This window comes from Ammodytes marinus (assembly GCF_949987685.1).
Source record: "Ammodytes marinus genome assembly, chromosome: 12".
Lineage (NCBI taxonomy): Eukaryota > Metazoa > Chordata > Actinopteri > Uranoscopiformes > Ammodytidae > Ammodytes > Ammodytes marinus.
Window position 1 is genome coordinate 10960337 of NC_137216.1, and position 19925 is coordinate 10980261.

At 40.1% G+C, this 19925-nt stretch overlaps 1 protein-coding gene across 1 annotated transcript in view; it reads right to left on the bottom strand.

Annotated features, from left to right (window-relative positions):
- The window catches only part of LOC307258753 (inactive dipeptidyl peptidase 10-like), a gene marked incomplete at both ends in the record, with an annotated part of 106360 nt that extends 100498 nt beyond the window's left edge, over positions 1-5862 (bottom strand). The window contains one exon of the mRNA XM_080038408.1: positions 5806-5862. Within this exon, the coding sequence (XP_079894534.1) occupies positions 5806-5862 (57 nt within the window). The remainder of the gene's footprint in view (positions 1-5805) is intronic.
- Positions 5863-19925: the final 14063 nt, after the last annotated feature.

Sequence of the window (19925 nt, forward strand, 5' to 3'; positions counted from 1 at the left end):
GGAACTACATTTTACAGTCAGCTCGGATTTGAATTCCATCTTTATATATTATTTGTATATTGTAACAGTGGTCAAAAAGTTCAAGAGCTATTTTAGAATACATTGTTTCCAAGACACAGCAAGCAAAGACAATTCTTTTTTAAGCACTGGTCAATTTGGAAATGTTTTGCTATTTTGCTTCCATACAAAAAACATAAAGTTTAGATTGTTTACCCTATTCACCTGCAGTGTCTCACCTTATTTTGGCTATTGTCGCGATTTTCCACCATACCTTAAAACAATCATCTGTTGTTTGGTTTGTGCTTTTGAGATGCACCTGTAGGTTTTTTGCAGAATGGCAAAGCAACATGTATACTGCAAGAGTTTTCACATGACTGTGTGTCTAAACGCCCCTGGAGAACTTGATGTGGCGTGAGGGAGTTCTTCCAATATGTTGGTTTTGATGAAAGGTTCTTAGTTCAGTGGCATTCTCCTGAAACAAATCTCTGCAGGGAGCGAGGCGACAAGGGCCCAACTGTTACCGACATCTGTCCCACAGTAGGAGCTCCCTGGGCTGCCCGGGTCTCTCTCCAGAGAGCATTTATTTGCCGAGGGGATTTCCCCTAAAATTACACACTTGGTTGTCCCTGTAGACTCTATTGTTGCCATGTGTTTATCTGTGTGCTTTGTCATTCCAAGCAAGCTGTTATGGCCTCCATAATGGTGCTAGAGTGTGGCTGATCTCATGACTTAAAAAATATGATATTTTAAGCCTATAGAATACATTCAACTGTACAAATCTGGTGAAAGGGAATGACAAATGGTGCCTTATGCATTATTTACTATGCTATCTTCAACAAACAAGCACTCGGAGATGATCATAGCGGCAATTCCATGAACGTGCAGATCCCACTATCTGTATGAACCTGCTGGCTTTATGGATGCCAGGTTTGGGTTTGACAGCTGTTTACTCAGACAGAACTTGGATAGATCTTAATGGGTAAAACAAGTACATTCAAACTTCAATGCCCTGCTTAGGATGGACTATGGCTTAAAGCTGGGGTATGTGATTTCTGATTGGTCAAAGTGAACATGAGCTGTACACTTTGACCAATCAGAGCGAGGCTCTGATCTTCTGTTCTTATTGGCTGTTGGGAATGTCCATTCACTTTGGCACAACATTGTTGGTGTAGAGTGTGTCAGGAAGGGACCATAGGGGAGGGACCAAAGAGAACAAGTGGAGCGGTTGAGGTATTTGGATTCAAATCTCTATCCCAACTGCCATTTTCTCCCCAAATCCTCCTCCCCAGCTTTAAAGGTGGAGTCAGCAATGCTGGAAAACGCTTGCTGAAAAAAATTCCATTGTTAAAGGTGCTGTAAGCGGAATGGTTCTTTTAGCTAACTTCCTGTCAGTTACTGCAGTTAGCAGTCCCCTCGCTCGTCCCTACGCCACCACATTAATGCACTGCGGTCTTCAAGCAGCAAGTTATCTAGCATCATCTCAGATCCATAAGTGTGATAAAACGTGATAAAAACCATCAAAACAGACATTGGGAAGGATTTTTACCTGCTCCGCCATTGTAGGCGCATAAACATTCACCCATCTGTCGCTCTGACGTACACCGGCAGTGAGACCATGAGTGAGACGAGTGTCGGCTTGTAGCGTTCTCTCTTGTGATTGGATATCATTTTCGGGATCCTACAATAAGTTTATTTGCCGATCACATGCAGAGCAGCTGACTGAGAGATCGGCTTTATGAAACGCGCACATTATGTAAGTGATCACTGTATGAATAAAGATTTTTCACTTATATTAACATAAATAAACCGCTTACTTCACCTTTAATACACAGCCTAGGCTCTGTATATTCATACTTTGTAAATACTGTGATATGTCCTAGTATAAAGTCCCAGCAGCAATTATTGTATATTTTATTGCGACAATTGAAAGTAGGAACAGTAGGAATCCTCTGTTAATGTTACAGAGTAATCTTCCAGCTGGCTTGCCCATTTTAATTGAACACCAGAGTGCCATTTTACGTCACTGAAGCCAGGCTGGCGATGCTACATGGACGCCAACACTAAGGGCTTTGCTGCCACCGTCATCCAGCAAAAAAAGTTGAGCCAAGATATTTACTTGATGACCCTATGTGCTTTGGCGGAGTCCTCTCTGGTGAAACCCCTGCAGCATCACCAGACTGGCTTCATAAAATTCAATGAATAGGCTTTTTTGTTTCACAGAGGGCTAATGTTGGTCCAAGCATTGCTTTGGTTGATGCCCCATTTACAGTTGCTATTGTGTTTTATATCCAAATAGAAGCAAGATGAGATTTGAAACATCTTCAAATATGCCCCACTGTTGGCCAGATCCCAAAATTGACTGCAATCTGACATTGCATTTGGGACTCGACGTCATTGTAAATGAGGGTCACCCCTCAAGTATCTCTCGAGGATAAATAAAGGTAAAATACAAATAATCCATTTTGCAAATCCCAGTAATTCCATAGTCTTTTTAAGAAGTGTTCACCATAACTGTGCAGCACACATGCTATAGTGTGATGTCACATGTTGCAAGCTGTAACAGCTGGATATCTCAGTAGGTAAAACCACTGACTTTGTTCTGGGAAATCTAGATTTAATACCCAGTCACGGTGCTGCAAGTTCATTTGCGGGTCTTAGGCAAGACTCTTGATGCTAACTGCCTACCTCCAGTTGTAAGTCGTTTCGGATAAAAGAGTTTGCTAAATGACATGTAATGTAATAACATCAATATAGCTAAGTTAACAACTTTCCATAACCTGAGCAAACACCACGATGACTGCCATAGATGGACAATACAAAGGTTTCATTGTCTTCAGTTATTCATTGAGGCCTCTCAGATCAATGCTCTCTCAACCATGCAGATTATCCAACATTTGACATGATCAGGTTTCAGAACACAACAACCTGATGCATCTCCTGCATGTCGAACCACTTTGCTGTCACTTTAATCAGACAAGGAGAACAATGGATGTATTTATTGTTACTTCAGCTGCCATTATCAAAGGAACTGACCCATAGCCATAGTTGGGGAAATACTCATCTTCCATTTATTGCCAATAGTTAGACGGTCAGTACCTCCTTATGTTTACAGATACTTTAAAAACATATCATGTAATTTCAACTTCTTTCTGGGAAACTACAAGAAAACAATGGCACCAGTTAAAAAAGTAATGAATAAACTTTGGCTTCTATATAATATATTTATAATACCAGTGCATACAATCTGCTTTTCTCTGTTGCGTTTCAAAATAAACCAAGGGAACCAAGGGGAAACATGCTGATAGAAATTATTAATTCATGAAATATCTTGCTACACTGAAAACAATTTCCTGAAAATACATCTTGCCGGCTCAAACAAAATTACTTCTTCAGACAGATGTTTGCGATGTGAAAAGTAAGAAACAAGGCACATAAACAGATCTAACTCTGTGTTTATAATATTCAGGTGCATCATTAGGGAAACACGCTGGTTCCGCTAACATCCACAGCTTAATGGAAAGACTAGTGGAGCCCCCGGAATTGAATGCATGCGCAATTGTTTCTCTCTCAAAGCCCATCCATGGGGGGTAATGTCACAATTGCCCTCATTTTTCTATTCTCTGCAGCTGGTTTTAATGGCTACAGTAGGCTGTATATAATGGGATAAGCACTGACTGAAGCATATAGCCAAAGTGATCCAAATTATTTCTGTTCCTCTGGAGAGAAGCTATAATTTCTGCACGATGACATTTGAAAACAGCAATCTCAGTTGGTTTATAAGTTTTCTATTTATGTATCTGCTGTATATTTAATATACTGTACATGTATATACAATGTAAATGTTGCAACATATGCTGAGCATTGTGGGTGAAATAATTTCCTTGAACAACGTTCTCTCTTATCTTATCTAATCCCATATGAACCCGTCTTATTTGATCTATCTTTCTTATACTAGCATTGTCTTGTTAAATGCTGCCATGAAGATATCCCGAGGCTAAGCAGAGCTCATGCTGACAGCTTAGGATGATGAAAGTTAAGTCAATGGTTAGCCAAGGCGATGTTATTTCTCTGCATTATGCACAGGCCAGACATGGCTCTGTAGTGTCATTACAGTTTCGGGGAATAGCAAACATTTCACCCTCTCCTACATGTGGATACATCACATATAACAACTCACCAGCTTTTTTGATTCACACTCTTAACACAGTGGAGACAGTTGACCAAAAGGAAGAGCTGATTTATTACATGTGGTGACTGCAGTACTTACAAATGTGCTTTTGTGATTCTGATATGATTATAATGCATTGACTGTGGTACTTGATGGCTATGGCAACTTCCAACTTTGGATTCATATCCAACAGATTTGAAATCCTATTTGAACAAATCTAAAATATAGTAGCCTATACTACTATATACAGTATTTGCCTTTTTTCATTTATAGTCTGATGAGGAAAGTGTCAAATCTTCTATTCTGTTCTGTTGCACAATTAAACAGTGCACATTATTCAGTGTGCTCCAGTCATTTTGTTCCCTTTGGAAGTTTGTTGTTCTCGTAAAAGAAGTCACCTGATTTGGCTGCATGCTGCACGGAACCCTGTTACAGCAAAAGGTTAAGTCAAGTCTCACAAACAGCATAAGTAACTGCTGTGTCTGAGATGACCATTAGTGAACAAACAGTTGCATCAACCCCAGGCCAAACCCCACTGCTCATCAAACCACATGGCCTTTTCATCCAGCCACAATGTTGTTTTCTGTTACGTACTAGGCCTAACGGGCATTGCAACCTCCCCTGACGTATCTACTTTTAGTCTTGTTGTTGAACTGCTATCTGTAAAGTCTGTTCCAAACGCACACAAAAAATACATTTACCCTCACGACGTCAATTGTAACTGTATTACTTGAGGCGAGACACTGCAGGTGAACACGTTTAACGTATACATTACACTACAACAATTATTTTCTGTATTACACTTTATTCAGAAATGTTTGAATAAATATGCAAATTTGGCAATATCTAACTTATTATGCATACATTTGCGTCTCTTTAAAAAAAATCTACATGTTTGTAAAGCAAGAGTTGAACGTTTTTAGGAACATATTTTGGATACATCCCTTTAATCAAAAAATAATATGCACAGGTCTTAACAATGCATTTTAATTACTAAATATATCATACATTATTCAGTTAACAACATATATACAAATCCTTCTGAAATAACATGTACATGTTGGTACATGTTAAGGAAGCAAAATAGCCAGTGCTTAAAAAAGTGATGTTTTTGCCACCTAAAACAAAATGAATTCATTAAATATCCAGGTTCGATATGAAATGTTAATATTTGTCGGTAGTAGTAGGCTATCTACAGTCCCATACATAATTTAATTAAGTGGAAGCACTCGAGGGAGATCGTCCTCCAACGGGAACACTGCATGATGTTGTCCTGTCTTCCTGTTAAATCATTTAATTCATACTGTGCCTGCGCTAAAGCAACACAACAACTGATCAAAGGTTTATACTCTACCCACAGGCTTCATACACACTCTTTATGTCATTTTAAATAACTCACAACTTCCCCCACGTGGTTTAGATGTGTTCCCAGCAGCTGCCAACTTTATTCTCACCACCTTTACTTTTGTAAATAAGAGAGCGCTAAAAGTGACGCTCAATCATACCAACAGCTTCTCTCGTGCAGCTTGCATTGTGAGGTAGAACACCGACCCAGTCAAACGGTTATACAGTAAGATGCATTGTACACATACCCTACAGTCTAGGACACATGCACAGCGATAACCAGCCATAGTTACCTTTCCATCGGATGAGTAGCGCCGGGTGTGCTGCGCCACTCCTGCGCTTTGGTTCATGTTTCGGCACCTTGGACAGCTCCGCTCAAAAAAGGAAAAAAGAATGCAGGGGGAAAAGGCAATAAGTCCGCGCGGATCGATACACTGCAGCTGTGTAGAGTCACGGAGAGCGACTGTCGACGCGAGGCAGCCACCTGAAAGTAGTTTACTGGTTCGGTTAAAGCTGTTTACTGGTTCGACGTCTTCTGTGTCACACGCATGGCTTCTCAGCCAATGATGCCTTATTGTGCGTGAAGACTCGCTCTGATGGTGGTGCGCCAGCTGTGAGTGGCGAGCGGGCTGTTTGATCACCCGACAGTTACACAGCCAAGTTAGCCCTCACTTACCGAGAAGAGGACGAGGCTGTCAACAAATTAAACTTATATAGTCCATTCAAAAATAAAAAAATAAATGCCCCCCCACCCCCCATATATTTGGGGTAAATCATTATGCTACTAAACATTTAATGGTATTTGATTTTTTTTTTCAATGCCAGTTATCATTCAATGGATTCCGATTGTATAACATGATGCAACTGAAATGGAAACTTCTCTTCACTTTTCTCCATTGTTTTTATCTGGATTTTGTTTTAAGCGTATCTCATGTGCTTTTATGTTGCACTAAAAGTATTTCAAATTGCCAGGTAGTATTTAATGCAAAAAGTTATTTTGTGTGTACATAAAATAAAAGGAATATAGTCTCGTAGTGTGAGAAATTCACCGTGATTGTGTCAAATCACTTGCAGGAAGTAAGTTGTCCTCTCCATCATGAACCTTCAAGACATTCTAACAGAGGCCTTCAATTAATATTAAATACATACAAAATGCAAACAGTGCAGCTGCTGGACTCATTGACAATGCCACCAGGTGAAACATTCATTAGAGTTTGTGTTTGGAGTATTTCATCTATACGTAGATGTGTTTCATTTGGAAAAAGAATGGCTTAAAACTGTGAATCAGATCATTTGTCCACAATTATCCATGTCCAAAGTTATTCTGCTATTTGTCAACCTTAGTGTTTTTCTTATATTTCATTGTTTCATTGTCTACTAAGATTTCAGATTTCATGTAATTTAAGGAGAGATTTTTTGGTAGAGAACAAGTTGAGAATATATTTCCTTGTGGTAGCATTCAAGAAAGGTCTTGGTGAGTGGGCTCAGCGTGAAGCGTCTTCATTATATTTATGTATCCCCACGGACATATGAGTTGGGACTAGATCCCTATGGTGAGGTAAAGCCAGCAGGGGGAGGATGTTTAGCTCTCGGAACATCCTGAAAGTCATAGTGTGTGTGTGTGTGGGGGGGGGGGGGGGGGGGGTGGGGGTGCACACGTAGTGAAGAGCTATATATTCCGGTATGTCTGGTTATGTTGTTAGCCTTCTTCATGTGTATCACAGGTGGCAGTATAGATTACACTGCATTCCAAATTATAAGGCAAATTAGATTTCCCCAGATTTTCCTAAATAGTCGATGCAAATCACAGTCAGTATAATTTTCAAGTTATCAACCGTTAGAGTATATTTCGAATTTTATTGAACAAACCTCCCAATAATATTTTTTTTCAAAAATAAAAAACTCCAAATGCACTGTTCCAAATCATTATGCACAACAGAGTTTCAAAACATGTTATAGGTTGTAAACAACTAAAATTTGTCATTTGTTGAATTTTCAGCATTAGGAGTAGCCTGGCATTCCCAGACCTGCCACTAGGCACTGGCAAATTAAATTTGCTGCGCGTGTTGGTCTGGACACGCTCCGTTGAAGCTTTATCAAGAAAACCAGAAATCTGGCTATCGTTTCAATTAGTTCTATCTAATATGGGCGGGCCAGAGCCCCTTATATGGTACTCTGGGGAGGGCGTAACCGGATGACGACAGTGACGTGCATGCGACGTCGAAGCTGTGATAGTAAACATCAAAGATGGCTGCGGATATGTTGTGTGAGTTTGAGACTGCTTTGGCCTCGACCCTTAACGATTTGGAAGACGGCACTCAAATCTTTCATTAGCAAGTAAGTGGAATGTTCTGTTTTGCCGACCGACAACGGCAAACGTTTAATTTAACAGTTTAACAGCTGTTTGCTAAACGAAAGGGGCTTACGTCACCTTGTGCATCGCTCTGATTGTTTGTAGTGCTATCCAACTGTGTGCAGTGGCATTTGAAATGCACAAGTAGGAGCCGCCCCTTGAGTTGGAAATTACTATTGATCGTGGCCAGACCCTCTATCGTTCAAGATATCAGGGTCTGGATTTCCAGGCTACATTAGGAGGTCATATTTAGTGAAATCAAAAGCTATTTCAATTAAAAACATCTTAATAGGCCAAGTTACATGTTAACATAGGACCCCTTCTTTGATATCACCTTCACAATTCTTGCATCCATTGAACTTGTGAGTTCTTGGAGAGTTTCTGCTTGAATATCTTTGCAGGATGCCAGACTAGCCTCCCATAGCTGCTGTTTTGATGTGAACTGCTTCCCAACCTCATAGATGTTTTTCCTGAGGGTGCTCCAAAGGTTCTCAATAGGGTTGAGGTCAGGGGAAGATGGAGGCCACACCAAGAGTTTCTCTCCATTTATGCCCAAAGCAGCCAATGACACAGAGGTATTCTTTGCAGCATGAGATGGTGCATTGTCATGCATGAAGATGATTTTACTACGGAAGGCACTGTCCTTTTTTTACCACGGAAGAAAGTGGTGAGTCAGAAACTCTACATACTTTGCCGAGGTCATTTTCACACCGTCAGGGACCCTGAAGGTGCCAACCAGCTCTCTCCCCATGATTCCGGCCCAAAACATGACTCCACCACCTCCTGTCTGACGTCGCAGCCTTGTTGGGACATTGTGGCCATTCACCAACCATCCACTACTCCATCCATCTGGACCATCCAGGGTTGCACGGCACTCATCAGTAAACAAGACTGTTTGAAGATGAGTCTTCATGTATTCCTGAGCACACTGCAACTGTTTCAGCTTGTGATCATTGTTTAAGGGTGGCCAAATAATAGGGTTATGCACATCTGCAAACTTCTGGATCATACACCTTGAGGTTTGCGGGACTCCAGAGGCACCAGAAGCTTCAAATACGTGTCTGCTGCTTTGTGATGGAATTTTAGCGGCTGCTCTCCTATTCCGATGAATTTGTCTGGCAGAAACCTTCCTCATATTACCTTTATCCGAACGAACCCATCTGTGCTCTGAATCAGCTACAAATCTCTTCACAGCACAATGATCACACTTAAGTTTTCGTGAAATATCTAATGTTTTCATACCTTGTCCAAGGTATTGCACTATTTGACGCTTTTAGGCAGCAGAAAGATCCTTTTTCTTTCCCATATTGCTTGAAACCTGTGGCCTGCTTAATCATGTGGAACGTCCTTGTTAAGTAGGTTTCCTTTGATTGGGCTTACGTAGCAAACTGATTATCACAGGTGCCTGAGATTGATTTCAATGATCCAAAGCGCCCTGAGACACAATACCATCCACAAGTTTAAAAAAAATACAAAAATGTAAATGTTTATGACACTTAATTCCAATTTGCATAATAATTTGTGACAGACTGTAGTTGGGCAGGCCAAATCTATGGATCTACAAACATGTAAGGGACCACTTCAATTATTTCTTCTTGAATCAGCATTTATAATAATTAATGTAAATGCTCCAAATAAAAACGTTTTTAAAAAACAAGAATGCTCATTGTACTCATAAGCAAAGCTTTAAATGCTCAAAGCAAAGACACTTTTTTTCAGATAGGATATGGGGCACAGGTGCAGCAGTCCTTCCTACAGTATGGTTCTGTATGGGTGATGGATAAATATCACTGCTTGTACACTGGTATGCTAGCAGTAGTCACAGCAGCAATAGTATCACCACACAGGTTTTTTGTTTAAAATGTAAAAGTAATTGTAATGTGAACGGAATTCTCAATTTGACTGCTTGTTGAGGTTAATCCAAAACACAAGGTATCTCTCCTGCACACAGCAGAGTGCATGGCTAAAAGCTGGTCAGGATCTGATATAAGTTCTGGAAAAGCGGACACAAAGATGATTGGTTAGACATGAGGATGTGACAATTTGCAGATGGGACGACCTTGTGGCAAAGCAAAAGCCACATAGAGGATTGGACTGGTGAAAAACCAGATGGAATCAATGGACCAATAGCTTATTAAAGGAAACACATGTTTTTTTTTACATTCCAATTCGCCATAAAATGTATGCAGACTCAACATAGATTTTGTCATTGTCATGTTCAGATTTCAAGATCAAACATTAAGCGACTGTCTTGTGGCTATACACAATGTGTTACGTGGTTATAGAGATTGTAAGAGATTCTCTCTTTGGTGACTTAATCCTTGTATAAATTCAAGTATGAAGGTCAATCATTCGTATCTATAAGTCCACCATAAGATGAACAACACGCTCCTGTGCAGGTTTTAGGAAGTCATTTGGTTGCTTTGCTCATTCTGAGATACACATTTGGATGATTTTAGGTGGAAATCAGTGTATATTTACTGCCTGAACCTTTTATAATGAACCCTACTAGAATCTAATATCCTGCAAACCCAGAAAACCCTCCCCTCCCTCGCTCTACACCAACAACGTTGTGCGAAAGTGAATGGACTGTCCCAACAGCCAATTAGAGGAGAGAATCGGAGCCTCGCTCTGATTGGTCAAAGTGTACAGCTCATGTTAACTTTGACCAATCAGAATTCACATACCCAAGCTTTAAATGATAGTCATCTGTTGTTTTTCTCTCAGATTGCATCACTTACATAACAAATAATGTTTAAAGAAGACAAATTATTTATCACATTTTGATTTTGTTGGTAGTTTATTCCAGTATTTGTATGCTTGGGTTCTCTACTGACCCCGTCAGTAGTCCATACGTTGGTAGGATGAGGGTTAAGGCAGTCGTGTGCTTTCACTAATTTAAATTTTTTTTCTCATGACAAGGTTTGCTGTCAGAGATCCATTAAAAGCATCAGTGTTGGTACTACAGCTGGAACCACTGACAAACTGAAATCATGTTTTTATGCCCTAGACATCTTGAGGTGTTAGAAGTTAGCTTGAGAACATGGAATTTCAAAGGAACACACTGAAGGAAATCTTTGACATGAGTCAGTTCTATACATTACACCATGTTCTAATCTGTTACCTAGTGATGGTGGCCCAGTAGTGGCTGTCAAACCGAAAAAAAACTGTCAACGCTGTCCGCTGCATCTCACCATCAATAAGTAAAACCCTCCTCCTCCTCAGTGGGCTTATCACAGAGCACTTTGAAGGCCAGTGCTTGCCTTCACTTGAAAGCATGTATCCATTTTTAGAGAGTGGGGAGGCTAGACCCTTTTTGATGCATGAAAGGTCGAGGTGTGATGGGAAATGTGGTACTTTTCCACCAGTGGAACAGCCAAATGCCACCAGGGTGTGCGGGTCTGTACAGCAGGCAGACAGTGACAAAACAGGCAAAGGCTGAGGCTTTTGATACCCACTCTCACTCCACATATTAAAAGGTGCAGTGTGTAGTTAAGGTGTATTTTGGCAGCATCTTGTGCTGAAAAATCCAGCACAAGACATTTATTTAGTTATTTATTCTATAGAACTTTTTTGTCTTTCAACAGCTGCTTTTCCCCAGGACGCACGCTATAAATAAAAATATCTAATGAGAAAATAAGTTTTGATAACATGCATGCTTTTCTTGATATGACACATGGCAACATGTCTGCTGTGTCACTCACTTCTTCACTCACTCACTCACTATTCCCAATTTGCTGAACAGTAAACTGAGATAGTAGACACTTGAACCATGTGTCTTTTGTGTCATCACTGAAAGCTGTAGTGTTAAACACTTAGTAGTTGTTAACCCATTGCATTATGGGATCGGGAGCAGAATGAAGTGTAAGTGTACATGCCATGGACACTTACTGCCACTACCACAAGAAAATGTGACAGTAAAAGTACAATAAGTAATGAATGTGTGCAAAAGTGGCCTGTGTACCTGCTGATATGGTATCATAGGACTTTCCATAAAATCTTGCAAATGAAAATGTGGATTAAGCCATCCACGTAAATGCCATTCGAACCTCAAACAAATGAAAGTTGTTTTCAAAGGCATGATGTAAATAAGACATTTCTGTTTGTTTCATGTATAAAAGGAGTGATACACTCTTCTCAATTCGCCACACGTTTTCATCTGCCGTTTTTTTCAGTCTCTTCAATAGAGCGGAAGATTCAGTGGGTGTTCAGGTTGTATGCTTCATGTATGTCATGATTTATTCAATAAGTCTGTTTCCAGCGCAGTTTATCGCGTTTTGCTTTTATCGATAGACCACCATCCGAGTGTAAAAATGATCGCTTTAGGTGTTTCTTTAGGCTTTTATTCAGCCATCAATCAATTTAATTATTTACAATTTTGATTTTGCAGTCGTGACATTTCAAGATACAGAAGAAAAAAGGACCTTACCCTTTCTAGATCTTCTAAGTCAAAAGTGTTGGAGCCTTTTTGCCTGTTTCCTTCCCTGCCTTTTTGAATGATATGCAAATGTATGCATAATTACTTACATACGTATTGCCAAATTTGCATATTTATTCAAACTATTCTGAGGTAAAGGTATTAGTATAAGTAGTCATGATGATATCTATAAGTTGAAAATGTAACCCCATTCACCTGCAGTGTTCCGCTTAAAATATGCAGTTTTATGGGCAAAATGTGTTGTGGCAAATGTTGATTAGTAGCTTGTAACATTGGGCAATAATAATTAGTTTCTTATATGTGTTTTTTTGTGTCAGGATTGTAATCTCAATTGCACTTAGGTCACAGCTGGTTCTCACTGTTAACAACACTGAAGTGAAGCACATTATGAACAATGTGATTTTTACTTTGAACTTGGTCGACCTGAGCCTATTGGAGGGGAACTTGGACTTTTCTCTCAAACTCAACATAAGTGGTCTTGAATAGGGTTTATACTGTTCCATGGAGGAGTCCATTGTGATGCTTTACTGCACGGTTGAGCAGGCACACTTCCAGCTATCCGCCCTCAATTTAAGATTGAGTGGATTCAGTGTATTTTCTTTTTCTTGGATGCTATTTTGTTTAAGGACGAGAGAAACCTGAATTACCCATCACACTTTATACATCATATCTGTTAAAAGAAAAACAATTGGTTTACTATGGTGGATATCATTGCAGAAAACACTGTGCAGTCAAACCGGGCCACATTGCCCTTGCCTACATCGGTGCCAAGTGTACTAATCCCTCCGACTCTTTTGTAATCCGTGGCCTGCGGATAATGTGCCCTGACATTACGTAACAAAGATTTTTTTTTTGCCTTGTTCTTGTTTTTTTCTTGTTCTTTTTTTAGTCGCTTGTCACCACTCTTTTTTTTGCTCCTTTTGATTGAGGCATTTTAACACACTTGTTTCCTTGGATAGTTTTTCTCTTCATATTCATATTCATTGATCATAGACACCAAATAAAATCTAAATTTGAATTCAGGAAGTGACCCATTCTTGCAAGTTCACTGCTGCTATGCCTTGATGATGGGTGCAATGTTCCACTACAGTGACAGCACAACACAACTCCTGACTGTGTCCGCTCAAAAATTCCTTTTAAAGTCTCTCATCTACTCTTGCTTATTCGTTCATAAGCAGCAGCGGCATCATGTGTGATCTCTTACGGTATGTTGATCGATTCCTTCTTTGATCTACATGACAGGATCATTCCCCTTGCTGATGCAGCCCCACAGCATTCAGTGCACGTGGAGGAGGAAGTGCACGTGGAGGAGGAAGTGCACGCGGGGGCCTGGATCCCAAAGCATTGCTGTGTATATCCAAACCTGACCTCTTGATGTCCAAATATGTCCATCAGTTGGCAGATCAGATTGTTGCATGTTGTCTCTGGATACACTGGATAAGAATGCCTTTTGAAAAATAAGTTAGAAAAAAACCAGCAATACAAGGTGTTTTTCAACTTGGTAGGAATTCTCTTGGTAAGATTTCCTGAACTAAAAATGCAACATTTAAGTCTTTCAAGATACAAGATATCTTGAAATAAGGTCATTGTGGGGTATATTTGAAATGTGATGTATCATAATAAACCTGTAATGCTAAAAAGCTTATTCATTCCATGTGTAATTTAACTTATTTCAAGTAATAAATTAGTGGCACTGTTGTTGATTAAAGATAATCATCTAATTGAAATTAGCTAGAAATACTCATACAGAGCATGTGTTACTAGTAATAGGAAGAGCTTGTGTGTCATAGTAAGCCAGCCTTGGAATCCTTCATTTTCAATTCAATTGTACAGTATTTAAGTCCCTACATCTCACTGAAATGTTGCTGGTTAGGTGATTGTGTCTTACATTAAGTGTCATGGGATATTTTCTACTAGAAATTAGTCCAGTATATTAGGTAAGATTTTGAATTTTTGCAGTGTAGAATATCTATATGCATCTTTTCTTCAATATTCTTTCCTGTATCACTCATTGAATCCCAAAGGGAGTCTGCATGTTTATTTTCTATGTGTTTCTTCAGCAACCGTCACAGCTTCATTCTTTATTTATTCCTGGCATTTCAATCCTTAGCTGAAAGAGTGTTTTCACACACATGTCTGATGTGTAACACTTGAGCCCGCCAGCTTGACAGACAGCCGCTCACAATCATTAAATACAAATCTCTCCCCTTCCACCCCCCACGATGCCAGCCGGCGTTGTTTTGCGTCCTATGCTTTTTCATAAGAAGCAAGCACGCCAAATGATGTGTTTTTCTAGTTACCTCCCATATAGAGAATGGGATATATGTGTGAGATGGATGTAACCCCCCAAACAGATGAGATCAACCAAGTGCTGGCATTCTTTCTTTTGGATTCCAATATTTGTCACTGCTCCTAGAGCTTTAAGGAGAAGTTAATCAGTGGACTTCTATGTATTACTGTTATAGGAACTTGTTATTTTCCCAAGTAGAAATGCACTGCTCAAGTAAGTGTCCTTGTTTAAACAGAAAGAAAAAAAACATCCAGACCCTGTTTATGGCCAATTAAGTTAGATTCAGCTTCTTGGTCTGCACCGTAGCAATACCCACAAGCATGCAACTTCTCAATGTGACTTTGTTTTCCCTTGACCAAACGTGTTACAGTAAGTTTTAATATAAGTTTATGCTTTTAGTTATTATAACCAGTTCCTTATACATAGCTGCAGAGTGAGTGCTGGTCAATGGTGATAAGAGACAGGATTGAATAATGGAACAGTCCTTTTTTATATATATATACAGTATCTCACAAAAGTGAGTACACCCCTAACATTTCTTCAAATATTTCATTATATCTTTCCATGCGACAACACTGAATAAATGACACTTTGATACAATGTCAAGTAGTCAGTGTACAGCTTGTATAACAGTGTAAATTTACTGTCCCCTCAAAATAACTCGATACACAGCCATTAATGTCTAAACTGCTGGCAACAAAAGTGAGTACACCCCTAAGAAAAACTGTCCAAATTGGGCCCAAAGTGTCAATATTTTGTTTTGCCATCATCATTTTCCAGCACTGCCTTAACCCTCTTGGGCATGGTGTTCACTAGAGCTTCACAGGTTGCAACTGGAACCCTCTTCTACCCATTCATGACGACATCAAGGAGCTGGTGGATATTAGAGTCCTTGCGCTCCTCCATCTCCCATTTTAGGATGCCCCAAAGATGCTCAATAGGGTTTAAGACTGGAGACATGCTTGACCAGTCCATAACCTTTACCCTCAGCTTCTTTAGCAAGCCAGTGGTCGTTCGGAGGGGTGTTTGGGGTCGTTATCATGTTGCAGTACTGCCCTGCGGCCCAGTTTATGAAGGGAGGGGATCATGCTCTGCTTCAGTATGTCACAGTACATGTTAGAATTCAATGAACTGTAGATCCCCAGTGACACTCCAACCACCATGCTTGACTCTAGGCAAGACACACTTGTCTTTGTACTCCTCACCTGGTTGCCGCTCCACACTCTTAACACCATCTGAACCAAATAAATGTATTTTGGTCTCATCAGACCACAGGACATGGTTGCAGTAATCCATGTCCGTAGTCTGTTTGTCTTCAGCAAACTTTTTGTGGGGTTTCTTGTGCATCATCTTTAGAATAGGCTTCCTTCTGGGATGACAGCCATGCAGACCAGTATGATGCAGAGTGCGGCGTATGGTCTGAGCACTGACAGGTTGACCCCCCACCCCTTCAAGCCCTTCAGCAAAGCTGGCAGCACTCATACGTCTATTTTCCAAAGGCAACCTCTGTGTACGACGCTGACCATGTGCACTCAACCTTCGTAAACCGGGCCGCAGGGTGGTATTGCAACATGATAACGACCCCAAACACACCTCCAAGACGACCAGTGGCTTGCTAAAAAAGCTGAGGGTAAAGGTTATGGCCTGGCCAAGCATGTCTCCAGACCTAAACCCTATTGAGCATCTTTGGGGCATCCTCAAACGGAAGGTGGAGGAGCGCAATGTCTTTAATATCCACCAGCTCTGTGATGCTGTCATAAATGGGTGGAAGAAGGTTCCAGTTGCAACCTGTGAAGCTCTAGTGAACTACATGCCCAAGAGGGTTAAGGCAGTGCTGGAAAATATTGGTGGCCACACAAAATATTTACACTTTGGGCCCAATTTGTAAATTTTTTCTAAGGGGTGTACTCACTAATGTTGCCAGCAGTTTAGACATTAATGGCTGTGTGTCGAGTTATTTTGAGGGGACAGTAAATTTACACTGTTATAGAAGCTGTACACTGACTACTTTACATTGTATCAAAGTGTCATTTATTCAGTGTTGTCCCATGGAAAGATATAAAGAAAAATGTGAAGAAATGTGAGGGGTGTACTCACTTTTGTGAGATACTGTATATATATATATATATATATATATATATATATATATATATATATATATATATATATATATATATACTGTATATATAGAAATGTGAGGGGTGTACTCACTTTTGTGAGATACTGTATATATATATAGGGGAGAACGGGGTAATTTGTCACATGGGTTGGATGTCACATTCGTTATATCTCGCCACCAGAGCGCGCTAGCTCTGAAATGTTGATATAAAAAAGGTCCAGAATTGGGATCAGAGGTCACATACATAGACTTCCTTGGAGGAAGACAGCTGCATTTCAGGTGAGAGGATGTTTTGTGTTTTTCATGTCAAATTGAAAATATTTTGCTTCTCAGTATTTTTCTTCTAGGCTTTTACACAATGGGTTTATAACAAAACACTTGTTACCCTCAGAAAGTGTGAAGGGTAAACTATAGTTTAGATTGTGGTTAGCAAGCTAATTAGTTGTCAGATGGTTGTTGGCCTTGATGCTAGCAAGAAATTCAAGTTGGGGTTGGTCGTCAAATTTTTTGGGGGGTTGGTTGTCACATGTTATCTCAAGGCTGCAGCCAGAAAAGGAACCCAATAACGAAATAAATTGTCAAGCTGTATACTCACTGACACCCCAGAGAAGGAAAGAATAGAGTAGGAAAAGGCAGCTAGCAAGCAAAAGAAAAAAGGGCAACAAAATCAAAACAACCCAGTGCATCCCAAACTAGACCAGCTGCCAAGGCTACAGAACGTTATGTAGGCCTATTTGTCAACTTGACAATGCAATTAAACATTCAAATTTGGTTCTGCCTCCTTGCCTTCTTTTTAATATTTTTCCCATTAAGATAACATTGTGACAAACAACCCCATAGTGTGTGACAACCGACCCCTTGATGGGGTTGGTTGTCACAATGTGTCAGAGTGTCTTTGATGGTAAATTACTTCTTCATTACAATAAGTTGGAAAAAAAGAGAGACACACATTTCTAGCCAACACCTTAAGCTTCAATTTAATGTAGGAATGGCTATTGACAGATGTTTTGGTGATGAGCAATTCTCACTAGAGTAAAAAGTGTGCCTACTTACCCCGTTCTCCCCTATATATATATATATATATATATATATATATATTTTTTTTTTTTTTTTTTTTTGACACTGGAGAACATAGTTCATATACCCAGAGATGTTTGTGGGCGGTGGCCTTCAAGGACAACAAGCTAGTTACTAAAGATGGCATCATCCACCAATGCCTCAAGTCGTTCCACAGTATCAAGTTATGAGGTGAAGATGTACAGTATTTAGTTATGTATTCTATAGTACTTCTTCTTTGTCTTCCAACAGGTGCATTTTCCCAGGACACCCACTTTATACAAAAATGTATAAGGCCATTAAGTTTGTCCCTTCTGTGCTACTGTAAAGACACAGCAGTGCAACATGGCGGCGGACCCCGCTCCTAAAAGGCTCATTCAGAGTTAATAAAAATCCCTGTTTATTTTCAAGCTATTAAACACTAATTAAAACATATGAATAGTATATTTCATTTCTACCGAGTGTGTTCTAAAAAATGCCAATCAAACACTGACTGATACAATCAGTATCATTATTTTGCAGCTTGACCTATTAATTGACAACGTGTATGTGCTGATAATAAAACGAGCATCGGTAGTGGTTGTATATAAACAGGTTGGTTCTTGAATTAGAGGTCATTGAAAAATGTATCAACAGTACTGCTGGTCTCAACCTCCGTAATTAACAGACATGAAGCAAGGAAATAATTGCTATAAAATGGCTATTCCTCTCCACAGAACCAGCCCTCAAACAGCATATTACGTCATCCACTCGTTGGTTCTAAGTTCTTTGTTCGTATAGTGAATACGGTGGGTTGACCTCCCTGCCTCCATTCTGATTAGAAAGCCGATCTAATCAAAACCTAGTCCATGCAGCGCCACACTCTTATTCTCTTTCTATACCTTTCACACATTACCATTCTGTTTCAACATGGAACCCCTTCAAGCCTGTTTTTTCAAGCTAGCACTCTGGGGGTCCTTTACCGTCACCTTTGTATATGTCGTCCATTAATAATGAATGAGACAGGAGGTCTCTGAAGAGAGTCAGAGGAAGAGTGGTGATGGTATATAGGGCCAGGGGTAGAGGGGATACATTGGGGATTGTGCACCTTCTTGAAGAGGAAATACAGAGGAAGTCCTGCAGTGTGCCACATATCCAAAGGGAGGATGAGTCACTCAGAGCTGGTGTGAACTATGGGGGGTAGCACATTAGGTCATATTTTAAATATTAAAATGTTAAGTATTTCCATTATTAAAGGTGAAGTAAGCGATTTATTTATTTTATTATAAATGTTAAATCGCTCTTTATTCATACAGTGATCACTTATATAGTGTGCGCATTTCATAAAGCCGATCTCTCAGTCACCCGCTCTGCATGTAATCGTCAAAAAAACTTTTCGGTGATCCCACTACTGATAACCAATCAGAAGAGAGTACGCTACAAACCGGCACCCGTCTCACTGCCGGTGCACGTGCAGAGCGACAGATGGGTGAATGTGTATGCGCCTACAATGGCGTAGCAGGTACAAATCCTTCCCAATGTATGTTTTGATGGGTTTTATCATGTTTTATCACACTAACGGATCTGAGATGATGCGAGATCACTCGCTGCTTGAAGACCGCAGTGCACTAATGTGGTGACGTGGGGACGAGGGAGGGGACTGTTAACTGCAGGAAGTTAGCCAAACTGATTGGTTTGAAGAGGTGTGCATGTACGAGGACAAGCGAGACATAGTAGACAGCGGTCCTGCTGTCACCTTTTTAAACAAATGCTTTTGCTTTCGTGTTGGTCTGATGCGGAAGTTGAATATTTGCTGCAGATTTTGCCAGATGTAAATAGTATTCATTGATAGATAGACTCTACTGAATCTACTGTAAGTGTAAAATGCACACAATCCCAAACCTCAAAATGCATGTATTCAAAAGAGAAGGACACATCATGATGAGGTAATGCAATGCGTTTGTCATATGGTATTACGATGCGATGAGGTAACCATGCTCCGGCCCGGTTGGACCTGGAGCGGTCAATAGGGGACTGGTGAGGGGGGACAATGATTCTTCAGTACGGTAAAGGGCAACTGGTCCTAGTGTGAGTTTGCCCTTAGACAGCAAAGATGGCCAAAATGTCGACCTACATCAAATAGTGAAACCCACTGTTTGAGAACGCTGCATGCATGTC